Here is a 17,907-nt window from a genome sequence, read left to right as displayed (position 1 = left end):
ATACAACATCAAGTAACGTTTGAGAGAGTAATGGTGTAATAAGATTTCATTTTTTCATAGTAGTACCAAATAATACATCGGATAGCATATATCCTAAAGATGGGTTGTTGACTTGTTGTAACCTCAACATATTGCCGTGAAGGAAAATTAATGCAGAAGATGCTCCATTGTAACAAACCAAATCCGTCTTTAACAAACGATTACTACTCTTGATGACAAGTGAAGTGAACATCCATTAATCTCATAGACAATAATAATACTCCCTCCGTTCTTGAATGTTAGTACTCTTTCCGTGTTGGGTTGTTTTTTGGTTACTCCCTTTTGGAATCTTTCCTTACTTGTCCAAGATGTATCCCCATTATACCTTATAAATATCATAATGGCCCACTTGTTTACTCTCAAGTAAACATTTATCCACATTAAATCCCTTATATTTGGATTTGTGATTTTAAATGGTTCAGAATTTTCATATTACAGTATCCTGGCAGCATTGATCGTCTTCCCTGTCTTGTCACGGCTCAGTGAAGCCCTTTATATTTACATGCTGCTTTAAAATAAAATAAAGAAGTCTGCTATACTAAGACAGTAAAAATGCAGGATAGTCATTGAAGCTCGTCAGGAACTCAGGATACTCTAACCACATGAAACTCTAGAACCTTTAGGCTACAGCCACAAAGTTCTGCCACAAAAATAAACAGGAGCAACTGCTACAGGGCTGCTACGTGAAAGAAAGATTAAACAGATTTATAACACTCACCAACTTCCTATCTGGCTCGAGCACACTATTCAACCGTTCCAGCACACTATCATCAGCCAAAGAGATCTCGTCTACAAGAAGTAAATCCCCATTCTTCATAGCTTGCACTAGTGGTCCATCTTGCCATACAAAAATTGTTTGCCATAGCTTATACAGCTGAGACAACTCCCATTTCATTTTCTCCAAAGAACCAAGATCATGTTTACAACTATCCAAAATTTCTCCAAGTTGCTTAAGAGTAGAAGGAGCTTTGCCGATATCTGTGGAAAGTTTCTGCACCCAGAAAGATAATATTTTCAAAACAAGATCACTTAAACCATGTAATGGATGTATAATCAGAAAGCCACCGGTACCATACAATATCAAAATTGATCATAGCCTCTGAAAATTCAAGCTGTTCAATCAGATTCTTAAAATCTGATGCTAATCTTGACCTCTCACGAACTGGATAGAATCCCTGTCAACAATAAATCAAAAAACACACCAAGAAAGTATAATCAGCATTCAGAGAAAAATAGAAACCAGATTCATCTTTTAAATAAAGCAGTTAACATACCCCAATAAAATCAGATGTTTCTGTGTACTGATGACAATTTAAGATATGTAATTTTGCACCCAAAGCCATGCTTAGTAGCTGGCACACGGTTGTCTTTCCACCACCGGTTTCCCCTATAAGAAGTACTGGCTCTTTTAACTGATAACACCGTTCAATAAGGAAGTAAAGCCTCCGCATACTTTTGGTCCAAACAATACTGCAGCAATCAAGAACCTTAATTATACAACAATGATAAACAAAATTATGGAGAGATACTGGCCTAGAAGTACTCCCTGACAACGAAGGAAGATAGGTATGTCGAATTTAAAAAACATAAACAAAAACATTTATACGTACTTTCCAACATTTTCCTGAAAGTAGTTTGCCTCAACAGATCCCTGCATAAGTCAAAAACACAAATTTAGTCAACACACAAACAACTCATAAATTCAAAAGAGATAACCAATCATGACCGCTTATTCGCGGGGGTTGGGGAGAGGCAAAAGAGATAACCAATCATGACCGCTTCTTCGCGGGGGTTGGGGAGAGGGTGGTTCATTAGTTTACGAAAGCAAAGCTAAGAAGATCGTCAAATGACACTTCCGACCAAACACAGTTGCCTCATTAGAGCCCAATCGAGGAATTGAGTTTTTAAAACGCGTCTTACAGAAAAAGAATTGGCGTATAAACTGTATACGTACTGAAATCAGAACTCTCCCCACCAAATATCAAACTTGTTGTACCTAATAATATACAATAAGCCTATATAAATTTGAAATTCTGCAACCAAGTGCATTAGTAATTTGGTATAATAACCTATTTATGATCCACAGCGAAATGCAAATACATTGGTAAGTTTGGTTAGTATTTTACAGCTCGCCATTCAAGGATAACCCCAAGCAAAAAGATTATATAACAAGTAAATGTAATCAAACAATATGTTCTCTGACAGACAGTGACTTACGTACTTATAAATGGTAATAGGTAATACAGAAATAATAACAAACATTTGAAAAAAAATGTAGACGACTTTCAGCACTTTTGGACATTCATACGAGAAATCCTCAAAATGGATCACAAGAAACCATCGCTCTAAAAAAGGCAGGTAAAGTAATGCCATGCAACTTCTATTGACATGACTTGAATTAAAAAAGAAAAGAAAAAGTTCCTAGACTCACCACCAAGAAGAAAATAGACATACATAGAAAATACACAAACAGAGGTTTCAGAAAAAGCCATGTAAACACATATTCGCATAAAAGTGTAATCTCTAAATGGCCATGCATACAACCAAAACAGAAATTTTCTTATATATTTTATCGAGTAAACAAATTATTCACAGAGAGTGCATGCCTAGCCACCTTCACTTAACTCACACAAAACACACCCAACTAGAATTCAAACTACTATAATTGCATCTCAACTCATACAAACTCCCCCTACATGCATCAGCAATTCAGCATCCTTCAACATTTTTCTCATCCATAGTCCACTCTAGTAAGCTTCAGCAGATTAGATACTCCCTTTGATTTTTTTGTCATGCCCACTTTCCGTAAGGGGTGTTTTTTTGTTTTATTCACTTCTACTTTTATTCTATTTCAGGTATACATAATTCACCATCTAACCCCATTTCCCCACAATAGTTACACCTTTACATCATCTCTCTTCTACTTTACCCACTATTACTCATTACTCCCTCCATCCCGGAATACTCGACCCGGTTTGACCGGCACAGAGCTTAAGGAACTTGAATTGACTTATTTGATTTAATAGGTACTAATAGATAGTGGGGTATTATTTTATTGTAGTTAGTGGGAGGTGGGTTAAGAGGTGGGGTTGGGGGAGAGTAGGGGTTGAATTTTTAATTATTTTTTGTATGGAGTAGGGGGTAGGTGGGTTAATAGGGGTGGAGTGAGAAATAATATAATATTGTTAGAATATTCCCATTTTTAGAAACAGGTCAAGTATTAAGGGACGGCCCGATAAGGAAAACAGGTCAAGTATTCTGGGACGGAGGGAGTACTTTACTACCTCCTTACTTTTTCCACCTTTTTTTCCATCCATTCACCTCTCCTAGAAACACGTAATTGGATACATAAAAAACAGAGAGGGAGTACAAAATATCTTTTTAGCATTTCCACAACAGACACTTAACAAACACATGAAGAATAACTGAATAAGCAACAAAAACTAGCTAAACAACAGTCCAGAAACCCCCAAGATAATATAATAAAGGCCTTTTCTCAATCTATCCTCTCACCACAACATCACTGAAGAACGAAATAATAACAGTCAGGATATACAGTTACAAGAAACCAAAATACCCTAACAAATTATAATTTGAAGTTTTGAACTAAGTTCGACCATTTATCAAATTTGACACGTAATATTTGAGTTAAATCCCTGTTACTCTGGACATAAATATTTTTGAGATCGAAGAATTTCCTAATTTCGGGCAACCAGTGATAACTGATAAGTGAGAAGAAAATGTCCTAATCCCACAATGATATGTCAAAAAAAATAAAACTTAGTATTCCTATTTCCACCGAACGAGGGATAAAATCAAACTAAAGCTAGGATGAAAGAAGTTGCTACTAGCTCGTCCTAGATATAATTTCTTACTTAATCAAGGATAAAGCCAATTTCCGCCCGTCATGAAATAAATAACATACTTTAATTCCAAGCATGAAATTACTACTCAAGAAATGACTCAATAACATATGTAAGTATCTGCAAGCATCAGCTGCAACTCATAAAATAAAAATAAAAGTAGATATACGACTCAACTTCATTCTTCTAGACACTTGTCCGCGACCAACACAGAGGTAGGACCTTTCCCCATTGGTAGAAGAAAATCATGATCGGTCAACCAAGGGGGTGAAACTTAAAAGACTACTTAACTTTTCTGGCCTTTGAGGCTAATCCACTGCCAATAATGGTTGAATACACAAGTGCACATAAGTAATAAACAAATGAAGAAGAACAAACCATTTGTGAAAACTCGGGAAAATAAATAACAAAAAGATACTCCGTATCAGCTAAAGAAAACAAGTTGTAAAAAAAAAAAACCTAACGAAAATGGAACCATAACTACGACAGAATAGACCAACCGTAAGATGAAACAGATATTGTGGTGGTGTTGACAACTAATTATGGTTAGGGAATCAGAGAGAAACCTGTTTATACAGCTCATCTTTCTTGAGTTTAACACGTAGATGCTTCTCCAGAACTTCCTGCACAATATTCTTCTCAATCTCTTCCCTAAGCCTCTCGGCCAAAAGGAAATAGCCATCTCTGGCTAAGTCTTCGTACGATATTCCATATTTACTGAAACGATTAGCCCATCGAAACAAATCTCGTGGAGTTATAAATCCATGTTTTCCAGCAAACACTTTGCTCTTCTGCCTCCGCAACTGCAGTTCCTTCATTACTTCAATCATTTTAATCGCGTAACTGCGAGGAATATAGCATTTTTTCTCTAATATATCAATCAACTCATCCTCCGGGATATCATCAACATGTATTTCAACAAAACGGTTGCGAAATGCACGTGAAAGCATCTTACGACCACCATAGAAAGTAGGAGGATTTTGAGTTGCAAAAAGCATAAAATTTGGATGAGCACGCACAGTTTCGCGCAGTTCTGGCACAAAAAGTTCTCTATTATCATCTAGCAGTCGATTTAATGCTTCTAATACATCAGAAGGCGCAAGATTAAGCTCATCCAAGACAATCCAGTGTCCATAGCGAACAGCCTTAACCAACACACCTTCATGAAATACAAGTCTCCCATTGGCATCAGTAATATATGATCCTAAATATTCTTGGAGATCAGTATGTTCGTGATTATTTATACGGACAAACTCATGGCCAGTTTTTGCAGCAAGATATTGTACAAGACTTGTCTTTCCACTAGAAGTCGGACCCTGTAAGAGAACAGGATACCTTTTTATGTATACAGCGCGAGCCAAGCTCATTAAATGCTCCTCAACACTTTTAGTTATTATGTATTCTCTCAAAAACTGTTCGGATCCAGGACTTTCTCTGATGTTTAACAGTTGCTCCAGAGGTATGGGTGGTGGTAGTTGTTTAGGGTCTCCAAGCAAGAATGAAACAATCCTTTCATTCATCAATTCAGCACTGCGATCCTCCAATAAAGTCACGAAGAACATACAAAATCCATCATACAGTGCTCTCTTAAAACCTAACTTCCTTGCTTTTCTTACGTATTCTAAAGACCGATACAGGGACCTCAAACTATATTGAGGCTTCTGGTTGGCCCCATCCTGCAGCTTTTCCTCAGATTCCCTCTTAGCCATCTTATAAAACCGTACTATCTTATTTACTAAATCTTTGTCTGTGTGCTGATCATCAAGAAACTGATTAACAAAGAGAGTCAAGTCCTCATCTTCCAAGACATCATCTACAAAGTATTCTGTAAATCTACTCCGCAGTGAATATGGCAAATCCCGTTTTCCAGCATCAGTTGCTGGATTCATACAGGCAAACATGCGGAAGTTCTCGTTTCTATCCACAACAACACCATTTTCTGCTAAACATAGTGAACCACTCTCCCCATCAAGGACACCAATGATTCTCTGCAATGTCTCGGGGGGAGCTAAATTAACTTCATCTAGCAAAATCCACTCACCATTTCTAAGTGCTGTAACAAAGGCTCCTTCAACAAATGAAAATACCATTCCTGATGAGGAAGCAAGCTGTTTGCGTGCGATATCCACTTTCTGAGAAAAAATTTCCCAGAGCCCCAAAATTCTTTTGTCCAGAGGTCTCTTTCGCTTTGATCCAGGCCTAAAACTCTTTATTACATCCACTTTTTGTATAGCATTCTGAAACATTTTCAATACTGATTTCCAATTCTTGTCGATCACAAACTTATTCAATTTAGGAAGAAAACCTGGATTACCCTGAGCATTTAAAAAATATTATGTCAAATCAGGGTCAGCAAATACTTTTGAAAATAAACCAAGCATATACCAATACCTTTACAGAGAATGTATCCGAGAACAAGATCTCAAGTTCCTTGTACAGAGGTACGCAAATATATTGAGGATCCATTGGTCTAAAACCCCCCAACAAGTCAGCTACATCACTCTGCTGACTTAGGTTCTGAGATATCAAATAACACATCACATGAGTTGACAAAAACGAAGACAAGCCTACCTTAAATTGCATAACATAAGAAAAGAAAATACGGCAGGAGACCTGCTAACGTAACAAAAAACAAAGAATATAAATAAATGCATGTCTATGAATACCAGAACAGTAAGCTTTTGACCAATTCTTGTTGCCAGATTCTGCACAAGCGTAGTCTTTCCGGTACCAGTTTCACCAACAAGAAGAACTGCCTCATTCCATTTAACAGCACAAGCTATTCTCTCCAGTACATTAGAAGAACTGCGTATTTCCACGAAGGGTTTCTTTTCATGGATAAACTGCACCAAAGTGTATATTTTTTATGTCAGGAAACAGACACCACCACATAAACAAAGGAGATAAGCATACCAAACTAAGTAATAAATTTGCCACACGAAAATGTCTTCAACTTACAGCATCTTCATCTCTATGCAGATTTTTTTGCAGAGTGACTCTTCCAATATGTACATCTCCGGCAGAATCCTGCTTATTTAGGATGTTAAAGATAATTACACATGTAGAGAACTCAAATAAGCGGACAAGTGACCAATCAAAACAAAAATAACCTCAAGCACAGGTCTGTTAAGACAGTATATGGCCTCTGCTTCTGGGACAGGCACTGCCCACATCTTCGCTATGTTCCTTACAATATTCAACCGGTTAACTGGTGAAGCAGCATTAACAGCAAATACATCGACAGCCTAGAATACAAATGTGAAACTGATAAGCTAGCAATCTAAGAAGTTCCTGAGCAAGCTTATAATGTCAAATATCAAACCTCCAGATAAATCCTACTACGCAAATCAGCTGACAGACAATCTGTGCTGAAGCTTAAACCTGAACCAGCAATTCTTTTACACCACTTCAGAAGATCCCTGATGCCAAAGACAGATGATCAGATGCCACACAAAACGGCCAAAAATGCCAGTTTAGGGTAGTTAAGACTTAAGACCATTCACAGCCATGTCTTGGATTAACATACCTCAGCGAGAACCTGCTGGAGGAATGCTTGCTACCAGGTCCAAGAAATTCAGAATCTCCATTAAGTGCTTCAAAGGTTTCTGCAAGGCCAAAACAACTATAAATTTTCTACCCACATTTGGATCACTAAACCTCTCAGTTAGGAGATTACCTGTAAGCTTCCAAGCTATAGGCTCCAAAACCGGGTACCATGCTGACACTATATTTGACAAGTCCGTGCTAGCCGCTGACCTGACCATCACTCGCCTCCAAAGAGCAGATAAAGTATTTCTACCTATCAAAAGAGACAAATTTCTCCATTTAAACTAAAGGGGTAATGTAAAACCCTACATAAACAATGAAATACAGTACATTCTTTGACTAGGCAAGGATTGACAGCATCTACCATATTCACATGCTAGGATATCCACTTGGGATAATTCAAGCCAACAGACCTCACCGTAGATATACATTACGTAAAGAAACTATCTACATACTATAAGGAATCCAACCCTATTGTTTAAGGAAATCATACATACCAATACTTAACATCTCAACATTCTCTGTTAACCTCAACACAATCTTTGACAACGGGAGATTAACTTACTTTAGCACACAAGTATTTTGACGTTTTCTCTTATCCCTTTTCCACGAGATACGTACCCCTTACTTCCTATAAGAACTACATGTTGAATCAAAGATAATAAAAACTTCCTCCAAATAACAGACAACATAAATACATTGAGACAATGAGATCCTACTTTTTGCCTTAAAGTAGTACAGGAGGAAGGAGACGCAATACATTCTATGTAACTCAAACACATGTTAGACAAGTGAATATTCAACATTTAAATACTGAGCAACCACCGGGAACAAGATAACAGGCTCCGTTAACAGGCATCTAGCTTCAGAAATTGGAAAGATTGACACTAGGCAACGATGATTTAATGAGTCACTCACAAACCTTGTTGGCAGCATATATCAGCCTTGGCAGTTGAGATGGTAGAAAATATTCGAAAACCTTCTGCCACTCTAATACCCTGCAAGAATCTCAATTATCAGCAAAGATTCACAGCTAAATTCCTCCTGCTGTAGGACTTGATGCTGATTACAAACAATAATTTGAATTTACAGGAGCCAATAAGTACGCTATCACAAAAATGCAGAAGTTCAGGCATGTGTTATTCAAAGTAACGGAGGGAGCACACTCGTTAAAGGAAAGCAAGAATCTTTTCAATTATTCCTTTTTCTCTTTAAATGGAGGAGGAAATCACTCCAATATCAACTAATCTCCAACCCACCATAAACCCATTCCCACAGCCACCATACCAAGAAGAATAATAGCTTATATGAATCACACTGTTGGTTGGGTCCAGAAAGATCCAGATGCATACGTCATCACTTGTACCAATCTGACCTCTTAAGACTCGATGGATGTTTAATACACCTTTTCACTCATCCCAAACAAGTATCTCTTACGAAAGAAGAAAGAATAACATAACATTGGTATTGAAGACTTGTAACTTCTAAGTGCCTTGGGAGCATGATGATGTTTGTTCTGAACGCTCCTATGAGCAGAACTAACAAACTCGTTGTCCTTATCAAACAACAGTATATTCCTACCAAAAGTATAAGATAAAGGGTACAGCTAACTGGTGCATCCAAATAAGACGATGACAAACTCCTTGACATCTACATAATATGCGAGCAAATCAAGCTGGGAATTTCTTTTAACAGTAACTAACCACCCAACTTCCTAAAATTGAGATAAGAGAAAACCCAATACACTTCAAATAAAAGTTCATAAACATTCCACATGTCCAACCACCTCATATATCAAGTAGTAACTATTTGCTAAAATTTTAAATACAATACTCAGACTATTAAGCTTTTCAAATTGTCAAACTTCCATGCATGTTCCTCTTACGAACCTCCAAATATTGAAAAGAAGACAGCAACATATTTTTATTCCAGCCTACATATTTTTACATGCTTCACCATCCAATGAGAAACTGTTTTTTATACGACCCGAAAGATGCATGGAATATCTTTCAAATCTCTTAAAGAGAACTACAATGCCCCTCCAATAGAGTTCATTCTATCAAAAAAGTCTTCCTAGCTGCCTAAGACTGCCACAATCCATGTGGCCTTGGAAAAGTAGATGGGAGTCCCAAACCCTTTCAAACATATTGTAGAAATTTACTTTTTGAAGAATGCAATCATCAAACAATAGTCTTAGCAAGCTGCAGATTACTTCTTCTACTAACAAGCATTGCCTATTTTGCTAGTCCCCACCACACACACACACAAACCACAGCCTGAAACAAGCAAATCGGTACGTGGTACATGGTAGAGTAGTACACTTTTGGACTAGACTTACTACTTTACCAAACCTAGGCAGAAAGTTGCATTACCATAACGTTACACACAATAAAGTATATCACGAGTTAGGTAACACTGCTGTAAACAGTAAGAAATCTTGGAAAGGGTAATTGGTGCATTGAACCACTTCATCCACCCTAACTTCATAAAGGAAAGCCAACCTAGAGAGACATAGTTGGATCTTTCAAGATCCTAACACCAAACATCATGCAAAAACAGCACATAGAACCGCTCTTAACCTTAATTCCCACCACAACTTATACCATTAAAAATAAGATTTCTGAACACCAGTTAAAAACAATGGTTTTAATTGAGCATGAAGACGGAAATCACAGTAAAAGAAACAAATATAACATTTAAGATACAGCATGAAAGCATTTAAATACTTGTCCCTTTTGATTTCGGGTCATGCACAAGTGAATTAAGTTTTTCAGAGCGTTAAGTAGTTAAGCATTGTTTTATGATTATTATAAATCTAAAGCTAAAGGTTGGTGGTTGAATGAAACTTGTTTTATTTTCATTTTTGTTGATACATTTTACTTAAAGGTGAGTACATGATAGTTTTGTTCATAGCTCCCGAACTTTTGTACAGGCAATAACCTAGTGTGTTTCATGGTTTTCTTCTACTTTTTTAATATTACTCCCTGTCTCCCTCTGTCCCGGAATACTCGCACCCACAACTTTGATCATCAATATCTTGAACTACATATTACAAAAGCTTGTAAAATATATGAAGATGAAGCCAACAACATATTATATACTAACATTTGTTTTCATATACTAGAAATAAAATAAGGTCAAAGTGAATTTTGTAAATAGTGCAAAAAAGTCAAAATGGTGCGAGTATTCTGGGACGGTGGGAGTACTTACCAATATAACCAAAAAAAATTGAGGTAAATACAGAATTTCATTGTTATGAAACCTTCAAGAAAGTAGAAAATAAGACAGTGAATAGCTGTCATGACCATTGTAGCCAACTCTGAGATACATTGAGCTAGAAGCCTAGCTTCCTAGTTTACCAAAAACAACCCCCTCCAATGGTGCAACCTCAAAAGAGCTAATGCCATAAAATACAGCACGCCTGAAAGAAAGAAATAAGTGATTCCTGTCTCACCACTCACATAACAGTCAGGCAAAAAGCAAAAAGGTCCAGGTAAATCATTAAATTTGAAGAATAACTACAGTATTGAGCTTATCCAAAACCCATCCAATAAATGAAATTCTGCAGAAGGTTAATACCATAAAAGTTTCTTCAAAAGGAAGAATCCCAAGTTGCAACTTTTAAAAGTAGAGCAAAATTAGGAAGGTAGCTCGATGTGACCCACATTCAAGTTTAGTGAGTGAGGAAAAGCTTTACAGCACAATACAAAATTCCAGGGTAACATATAACAATTTTAAGCGAAACATTAGGGTCATGTGATTAGTTATGTATCAGCATCATGATCCTCACCTACTTTCATACACTAAAACAACAAAAGTTTTAAGGGCTTCCTTTTCCACGTGAGAAACTGAGAACTCGCAAACGTATCTAGGTAAGAAGAAACTGAATACAATCTATACTATATACTAAAAGGCGTCTATAAGAAAGTATACATGACACGTGACGCTCTGCTTATGGGTCGTTCGCTCGATGTAATCTTCATATACATAAAATTGTCAAACATGGTTTGCGTAAGGTTTGAACCCCTGACCTTGAGTTTAAACAATAAAGCTTTTACCACTAAGCTATTACATGTTTCATGCTATAATTGCATAAAAAAAATATAAGTAAATGTGAATGTTATTAATGTAGTAACCCGGGGCATCGCCCGGGCCCAAAAATTAGTACCTCTCCAAAACCAGTTAGAAAAGAACTTCCACCCTCCAGAAGAGGCAATAATATAGACTGGACATCCGAAGCTGCTTGATCTATGTTTTCAAAAACAACCCAGAAACCGTTTTTAATTGCCTGGAAAAGGTGAAGTGTCAGTGAGTGAATGAAAATTAAAAACAAATACAATCGACTAAAAAAAATAAAAAATAAAGAAAGAAAGAAGCAAGAGAAGATCAACAACACTCTTTTTGGTACAACCTGAGTCAGTGGACCTGGTTGCCATCGGAACTCGCCAGGCTGCTCTGTACAGACATAACCTCCAACCAATGTCCTCCCATCAATTTGCTCATCCATATGAATTGAAAGCACTAATCACAAAACAAAAATCTCAATAAGAGATGTAAAAGGTACATAAATCAGCAGAACCGAAACTCTGACAATCAACAGCCATTCCTTTTAGGACACAAAAAGACTTTTATATCCAAAACTCTCAACATCAACAGATATAACAGAAAACAATACTGCAAAGGTAAATGGGTAGCTGTAAAAAAAAGGCACGGCAAATATAGGTATACTACCTTGGTTTCCAAGTTCCTGAGCTAATTTGCTAACAAGAGCAGTCTTCCCACAACCAGGTGGACCATACAGCAGAACAGGCCATTTCTGATTTACAGCTAAGATGACCCTTTCAAAACTGCTCTTTATTGACGATGTCAGAAGAAAAGGGTCGCAGTCCCTGTTCACGTCACAACAAACGAATACCAGGATCAAATAAGAAGGCAGTAACAAACACAAAGAATATGAAGATGAAATAAAGATCAATATAGGTTGTTATTTCTTTCAAATATTTAACATCAACATACTTCATTTAATGCCTGCAACCAGCAGAGACTGCAAACTTCAAGTGTGTTTTAATGGACATGAGCGTACCAAAGAGGTATCACATATTTCTACGGTTCTACCAAATTCCACATAACATTTTTTACGCTTACACGCATTTGGCCTACGGATAAAAACTCCCACGGATAGCAGGAGTAATTGGAAAGTGGCTTCAGAATAAAGAAAATATGACAAGCATCCACAATTGTCAGTCAGACACAAAACCTCATGCAAAATCACACATCCTATACACGGTTTGATCCCATGGGAAATGATAAATACAAGAGAATATAGCTGCCTAGGTTTAGTTCATGCAGCTCTACAGGCACCAGTAATGCGAGAATACATCTAATATGCATGCACTTTTTCCTGGTTTTTATTATTTCGTGAAAAACTGGACAACAAACCTTTGCAGCCTCTTTGTAAAACTTTTAGGTTCGTTTTCAAAAAGCTTCAACAAACGAATAGCCTCTCCACCACTAAAACCAGCATCCCCATCTGACAAGTCAGGAGCTTCTTTCTTGGAAATGAACCAGCCAGCCTTTTCTATTGATACATCCCAACAGAACTCGTGCCACCTAGTAAAAGAGATGCATTTAGCAGAGTAAGTTTAGGAAGTCACAACAGCCCCAACAGTTAGGCAATATAGACATGACAGTTCAGATACAAGAACTCACCGCAACAAACATGGTAAGACTTCCACAGGACCCATACCAAGTACAGAAGTTCTACTTGGTAACCTCAGAAGGACACACAGTATCTGAACTCCACACCATCTTATATCTCTAGTGAGCTCAGTATTATAACAAGCATCAAAATTTGCAGACTGGTGTACCAGATCCAAAATACAGCACCAATTCCAACGGCTTGAAAAATACTCAGGGTCTAAAAGAAGTAGACGGTAAGAGGTCCAAACAAGATTCCGCAGATGCCTTGCAGCTGGCTGGGAAACAGAAGTAGCAGAAAATAAAAAGAAGAAAATAGAATGGAGGATGATGCATTATAATAGAACATAAATACAGATATACAAACCAGACATCACATCCCAACAAAAACAATGTGACAAAAGGAAACCCAAAAGGACCAACACACACACACAACTCTTTTGACCAACGTATGAAAACTAGAAAAGCAAGAACACTACCTAAATTCCAAAATAATTAAAACCTTCGCTTTTCATAACTATAGTTTCACTGATAATGTAGTTCTACTTTTTAATAGATAAAAAACTTATAATTTGACGAAAATCAACAGTAAAAGATCAACCAATAGAAATCCTCATAATCAAGACTGCAAAAATTAAGGTGCCAAAGGTGAAAAAAAGCTTACCTCTGTTTTCACCTTCAAATTGAATGCCACCTCAATAATACGATAAAATGGTGGTCCGCCAAATTCATAATAGCATTCTATTGCACTGGAAAAAAAAAAATAGGGCCAAGTATCATAAATATGTCTACATGAGATAAATTCACATAGTATGCAATAATAAAATAACACCATGAAACAAGTGCTCAAATGCACATAAATTCTCTACAAATGCCAGCAACAGGACAGAAGGAGTTTATAATCACAATGAATAGGATACCATGGGAAAAAAATCTTATCCTCGTGCATTCTGATGGCCCACTCCCAACAGGGGGAACAAAAGCCCCCTAACTTTAAGTTCACCTTCATTGACATTGTTAGAACTTGAGAGTATAAGAAGATAAGCATTTTACTGAAGCTGTCTCATAATTTACAGTAAATTCAAGAGTATAAGTGCAAAGAACTGATTGTTCTACTAAAAAAATTCAGACAACAAAAGGGTTTCTGAAGTCAACCACAGAAAACTTTGTTGCTCACATTAAGTCTGCACAGCTTTACATGGATGCAGCATAAAGAAAATACGTGTTACGAAAAACACTAGCAGATAAGCATCAAGCTCTTGGCAAAGACCGATTGCTAATAATCATAAACCAGGCTCATGCATGAATCCTCCAAAAATATTGAAAACTGAAGATCAGGCTGTTGAAATACACAAATACCACAAAAAGATTGTACTCTATATTTCCTGTGAACATAATAAAAGTGCATGAACAGAAAAGTTTACAAAATATAAGTTCACACAAATAAATAAAAATTAATGGCAGTGATGCTCGGGTGCTTACCCATTCAAAAAAGGCGCAAGATCAAGAATTCGACAAAAGGCCATATTTGCAACTTCATGAAGATCCAAAAACCTCCCACATCTACAATATGCCTCAATCACTCCAAGCAGTTCTACTCCATCAAGTTCTTCACAATCCACAAAAAACATTTCTTCCTTAGAATTTACCACTCCCCCGGGATAATTAAACCTCAAATTTGGTACCAGTTTTAACAATCCCACAACACGGTCCACAATTTTCTTAGCGATTGGGCGAAAACAACCCATTACAGGTATTGTGTAGCTGGGATGCAATAATACCGTCGACAAAGCATCCACCACTTGTTCCTCCTCCATCTCATTTCCCTTCAAATAACCCAAGCACAACCCAGCATCAATTACACAAACATTAATCTCAATAACAACAATAAAAATTCCAAAGCATAATTAAGTGAATTAGGTACCTTTTCTAGCAGAGAACTGAAACGAGCTTCATTACCGAGCTTCGGACAACGGGCAATTAACCTCTCCAACTCCAAATTCAACCGAAAACTTCCGTCCATCGACATTTCGTTATCGCTTCTATCAAGTATACAAACCTAAAATTGACGGGGGAAATTTGGGTTTCTGAAGTACTTGAAGTTGAGGAGCAGAATGTGAAGAGGGGGTTTTCTGTTGTCAGGTCTGAAGGGTTTAGGGTTTAAGAGAATCTAATTATATAAACAAAATAAACAAATACGGAGTGAGTAGTATTTTTGGCAAAAAATAAAATAAACAAGGTAGAATTAAAGTAATTTTGCTACACTATATTTTTCAATTTAACTGGACTCAGCGGCCGACTTACGGGTGGGCCTTGGGCCGCCCCATAATCAATCAAAAAAATAAATACGGAGTAGCTTTTTTTTTTTATGTATTATTCTCCCGTGTCCGGAATACTTGAACGGGTTTGACTGGCACAGATCTATTATTACTATACTAGTATTTTATGCACGCGATGCGTGCGTGCATTTTAGAAACTTTATTGTGCCTATTATTTCATGCACATCGTTCGCAAAGTCCATATTTTGCGACATTGAGGTCATACAATACTCGTAGCCTTACATGACGAATTTAAAGCTATTAAAAAAATGTAACATTATTTTGATACAACTAACATATCCCATTGGAAAACCAAAATTGAAGTACATACAAAATAGTAATTATCACTTTCTTTTTTTGCTCGCAATATATTTGTTTAACCACATGCACTCCTCCGCCCAATCGATATGCAACACATATCCAACCGTATACGAATGTTCAGGATTAAAAGCTTCAATTGGTGGATGTAGCACCCATGAAAAAGCTTTGTTTCCGAAGCATGCAAATACTTTTTCCATCACTCGATTACGTCCATTAGGCTGCATGAACGTTAAAAAATATATTCAAATGTAAAATCAACATGAGTTAATTTTTTTTAAACAATTATGTTGTTAGAGTATTAGATTGAAACCTGTTGAAGTACTGATTTTATTTCAGTAGCTAAACAACCTAAGAGGTGTTGTGCAAGATCGTGTAATATTGTGACTTTCAAATTACCACTTTTATCAAATATGGTAAGTCGAAGAAGCAACCTATAAAACGAAATTAAATCAATTTATTAATATAGATAAAAATCAATATATAATGTGTGTTTAAGTATAAAAAAGATTTAGATAATTACCTTGGGATAGTTACAGTGTTGGTGAGATTGCAGGATTGACATTTTTGTAGTCCTTGAAAAATGACAACCTTTTTAAGACAACGATTGCATGCCTCATATATGATGTTATCAACACTATCAACGCGACATGCATATGCAGCAACTCGACAGTATTGAACCTACCAAAAAAAAAAAGCAAAGTTAGACAATTAAGTACATAATATCGTATTTTGTTGACAACACTTAAACTTCAAGGTTAAAAACGATACCTTTCTCACGCTAGAGAATTGAGATAATCGGATACGGGGAGTGTTAGAAATGTCAATCGAAGACTTTAACGAAAAAGTCGACGAACGAAACCAATCTCTCCTTATATTTGCCAGTTTTTCCGATTTATACCTATACGTGAAAAAAGTTATGAGCATAATACTTAAGGTTATTTTCATTAACCGGGTAGATACCATGTATTTGGCGAAATTGTACATACCATGTAGATAAGGATGTTGTTTTTTCATTAACCGGGTTAACATAAACCCTAGTGTGGTATCCCGTGGAAAGATATGTACCTGTTTGTATTGATCAATTAGAAATATTATCACAGGTGGATATATACTTTAAACTACATATTACAAAGACATCATCTACAAAATAATTTAATTTGGATGATGTACCATAGAAGCTCTTGACATGCAGACCACATGCTACAATGATTGGACAAATGTCAACATGATTAAGATTTTCATCAAGAACGTGCACAAAATCATTCCAAAGTGTTAATTTAATAACAGTCCAGCTGCAAGTAGAAATGAAAACAATATTAAGACAAAATATTCGAAATACAGGTAAATTCGATAAGTAATTAACATTATAATAATTTAGCGGACTTACGTTGTATCCATTATTGCTACGTCTCGCTTGACTGAATCCACACCAATATTCTCAACTGGTGAAACGTATAGGACCAATCCCATTGCATCTAAAACATCATCAATGTTTCAATTAATAAACGACATATGCATGATAACTGAATATTGAAAAAAGGCAAACAAAAGTACCATAAACTCTATTGGTACAGTCGATGTGACAACTTAATCGGTTCAACTGAACCAAATTATAGTGGAATGAAGGTATGGAAATGTCATCCTCCTCTTCACGTATCACATTTGTTTCTTCTTTAATGATCATCTGTTTCCAATTGGGGACAATTTTGTTTTTCCCTTCAGCAAATATCACTTGTACAGCAAGGAGTATATAAATGAATCCCTCTTGAAACCGTCCTACAAACTTTTCAATCGCGGGGCCGAAAATATTGCACTGTATGCCCTCACCCTACAAAAGGAAACACATGCAAAGTTATGATATAGTTCAGATTCAATGAAAATTTAAATGAAGCATAAGGTCATTTACCTCAACATCGACAAAAAGCATTTTCCATGTTTGCTTGGTTTTTCCTTTATGGTTGTAGTTGAAAATATCATAATTGCGAATCAGTCGGGCTCGTACATCATATCGTTGTACCCCGCTAGGATATAAATGCTCAAAAGTTGGATAATGGTACTCTGTCATCCTGTAAAGTTAGTTCAGTTCAAAATTAGAATTACATAAACCGAAATTCACAATGTAT

General features: G+C 36.5%; 2 protein-coding genes across 2 annotated transcripts in view; both read right to left on the bottom strand.

Moving 5' to 3' along the window:
• The window catches only part of LOC110803716 (midasin), a 44,318-nt gene extending 29,014 nt beyond the window's left edge, over positions 1-15,304 (bottom strand). The window contains exons 1-21 of the mRNA XM_022009258.2: positions 15,070-15,304; positions 14,628-14,971; positions 13,810-13,894; positions 13,158-13,423; positions 12,888-13,058; positions 12,180-12,337; positions 11,860-11,969; positions 11,617-11,736; positions 8,371-8,446; positions 7,579-7,701; positions 7,429-7,507; positions 7,225-7,321; positions 7,013-7,147; positions 6,861-6,929; positions 6,569-6,745; positions 6,294-6,419; positions 4,469-6,217; positions 1,650-1,690; positions 1,314-1,509; positions 1,116-1,214; positions 758-1,030 (exon numbers count right to left, since the gene is read on the bottom strand). Of these exons, the coding sequence (XP_021864950.2) occupies positions 758-1,030; positions 1,116-1,214; positions 1,314-1,509; positions 1,650-1,690; positions 4,469-6,217; positions 6,294-6,419; positions 6,569-6,745; positions 6,861-6,929; positions 7,013-7,147; positions 7,225-7,321; positions 7,429-7,507; positions 7,579-7,701; positions 8,371-8,446; positions 11,617-11,736; positions 11,860-11,969; positions 12,180-12,337; positions 12,888-13,058; positions 13,158-13,423; positions 13,810-13,894; positions 14,628-14,971; positions 15,070-15,174 (4,599 nt within the window). The 5' untranslated portion in view covers positions 15,175-15,304. The remainder of the gene's footprint in view (positions 1-757; positions 1,031-1,115; positions 1,215-1,313; positions 1,510-1,649; positions 1,691-4,468; positions 6,218-6,293; positions 6,420-6,568; positions 6,746-6,860; positions 6,930-7,012; positions 7,148-7,224; positions 7,322-7,428; positions 7,508-7,578; positions 7,702-8,370; positions 8,447-11,616; positions 11,737-11,859; positions 11,970-12,179; positions 12,338-12,887; positions 13,059-13,157; positions 13,424-13,809; positions 13,895-14,627; positions 14,972-15,069) is intronic.
• A 369-nt stretch (positions 15,305-15,673) lies between these two features.
• On the bottom strand, positions 15,674-17,873 carry LOC130460859 (replication protein A 70 kDa DNA-binding subunit B-like). The gene is made up of 9 exons (XM_056828546.1): positions 17,691-17,873; positions 17,339-17,612; positions 17,172-17,259; positions 16,955-17,076; positions 16,771-16,849; positions 16,553-16,682; positions 16,305-16,462; positions 16,095-16,215; positions 15,674-16,002 (listed from the first exon to the last, which is right to left on the bottom strand). The coding sequence occupies exons 1-9, from the start codon at positions 17,847-17,849 to the stop codon at positions 15,808-15,810; spliced, it is 1,326 nt and encodes a 441-aa protein (XP_056684524.1). The 5' UTR covers positions 17,850-17,873; the 3' UTR covers positions 15,674-15,807.
• Between the last annotated feature and the right edge of the window lie 34 nt (positions 17,874-17,907).

This window comes from Spinacia oleracea, chromosome 1, assembly GCF_020520425.1.
Source record: "Spinacia oleracea cultivar Varoflay chromosome 1, BTI_SOV_V1, whole genome shotgun sequence".
NCBI classification, from domain to species: Eukaryota; Viridiplantae; Streptophyta; class Magnoliopsida; order Caryophyllales; family Amaranthaceae; genus Spinacia; species Spinacia oleracea.
The sequence above is the reverse complement of the archived record's forward strand: the minus strand, read 5'-3'. Positions and strand labels throughout refer to the sequence as shown.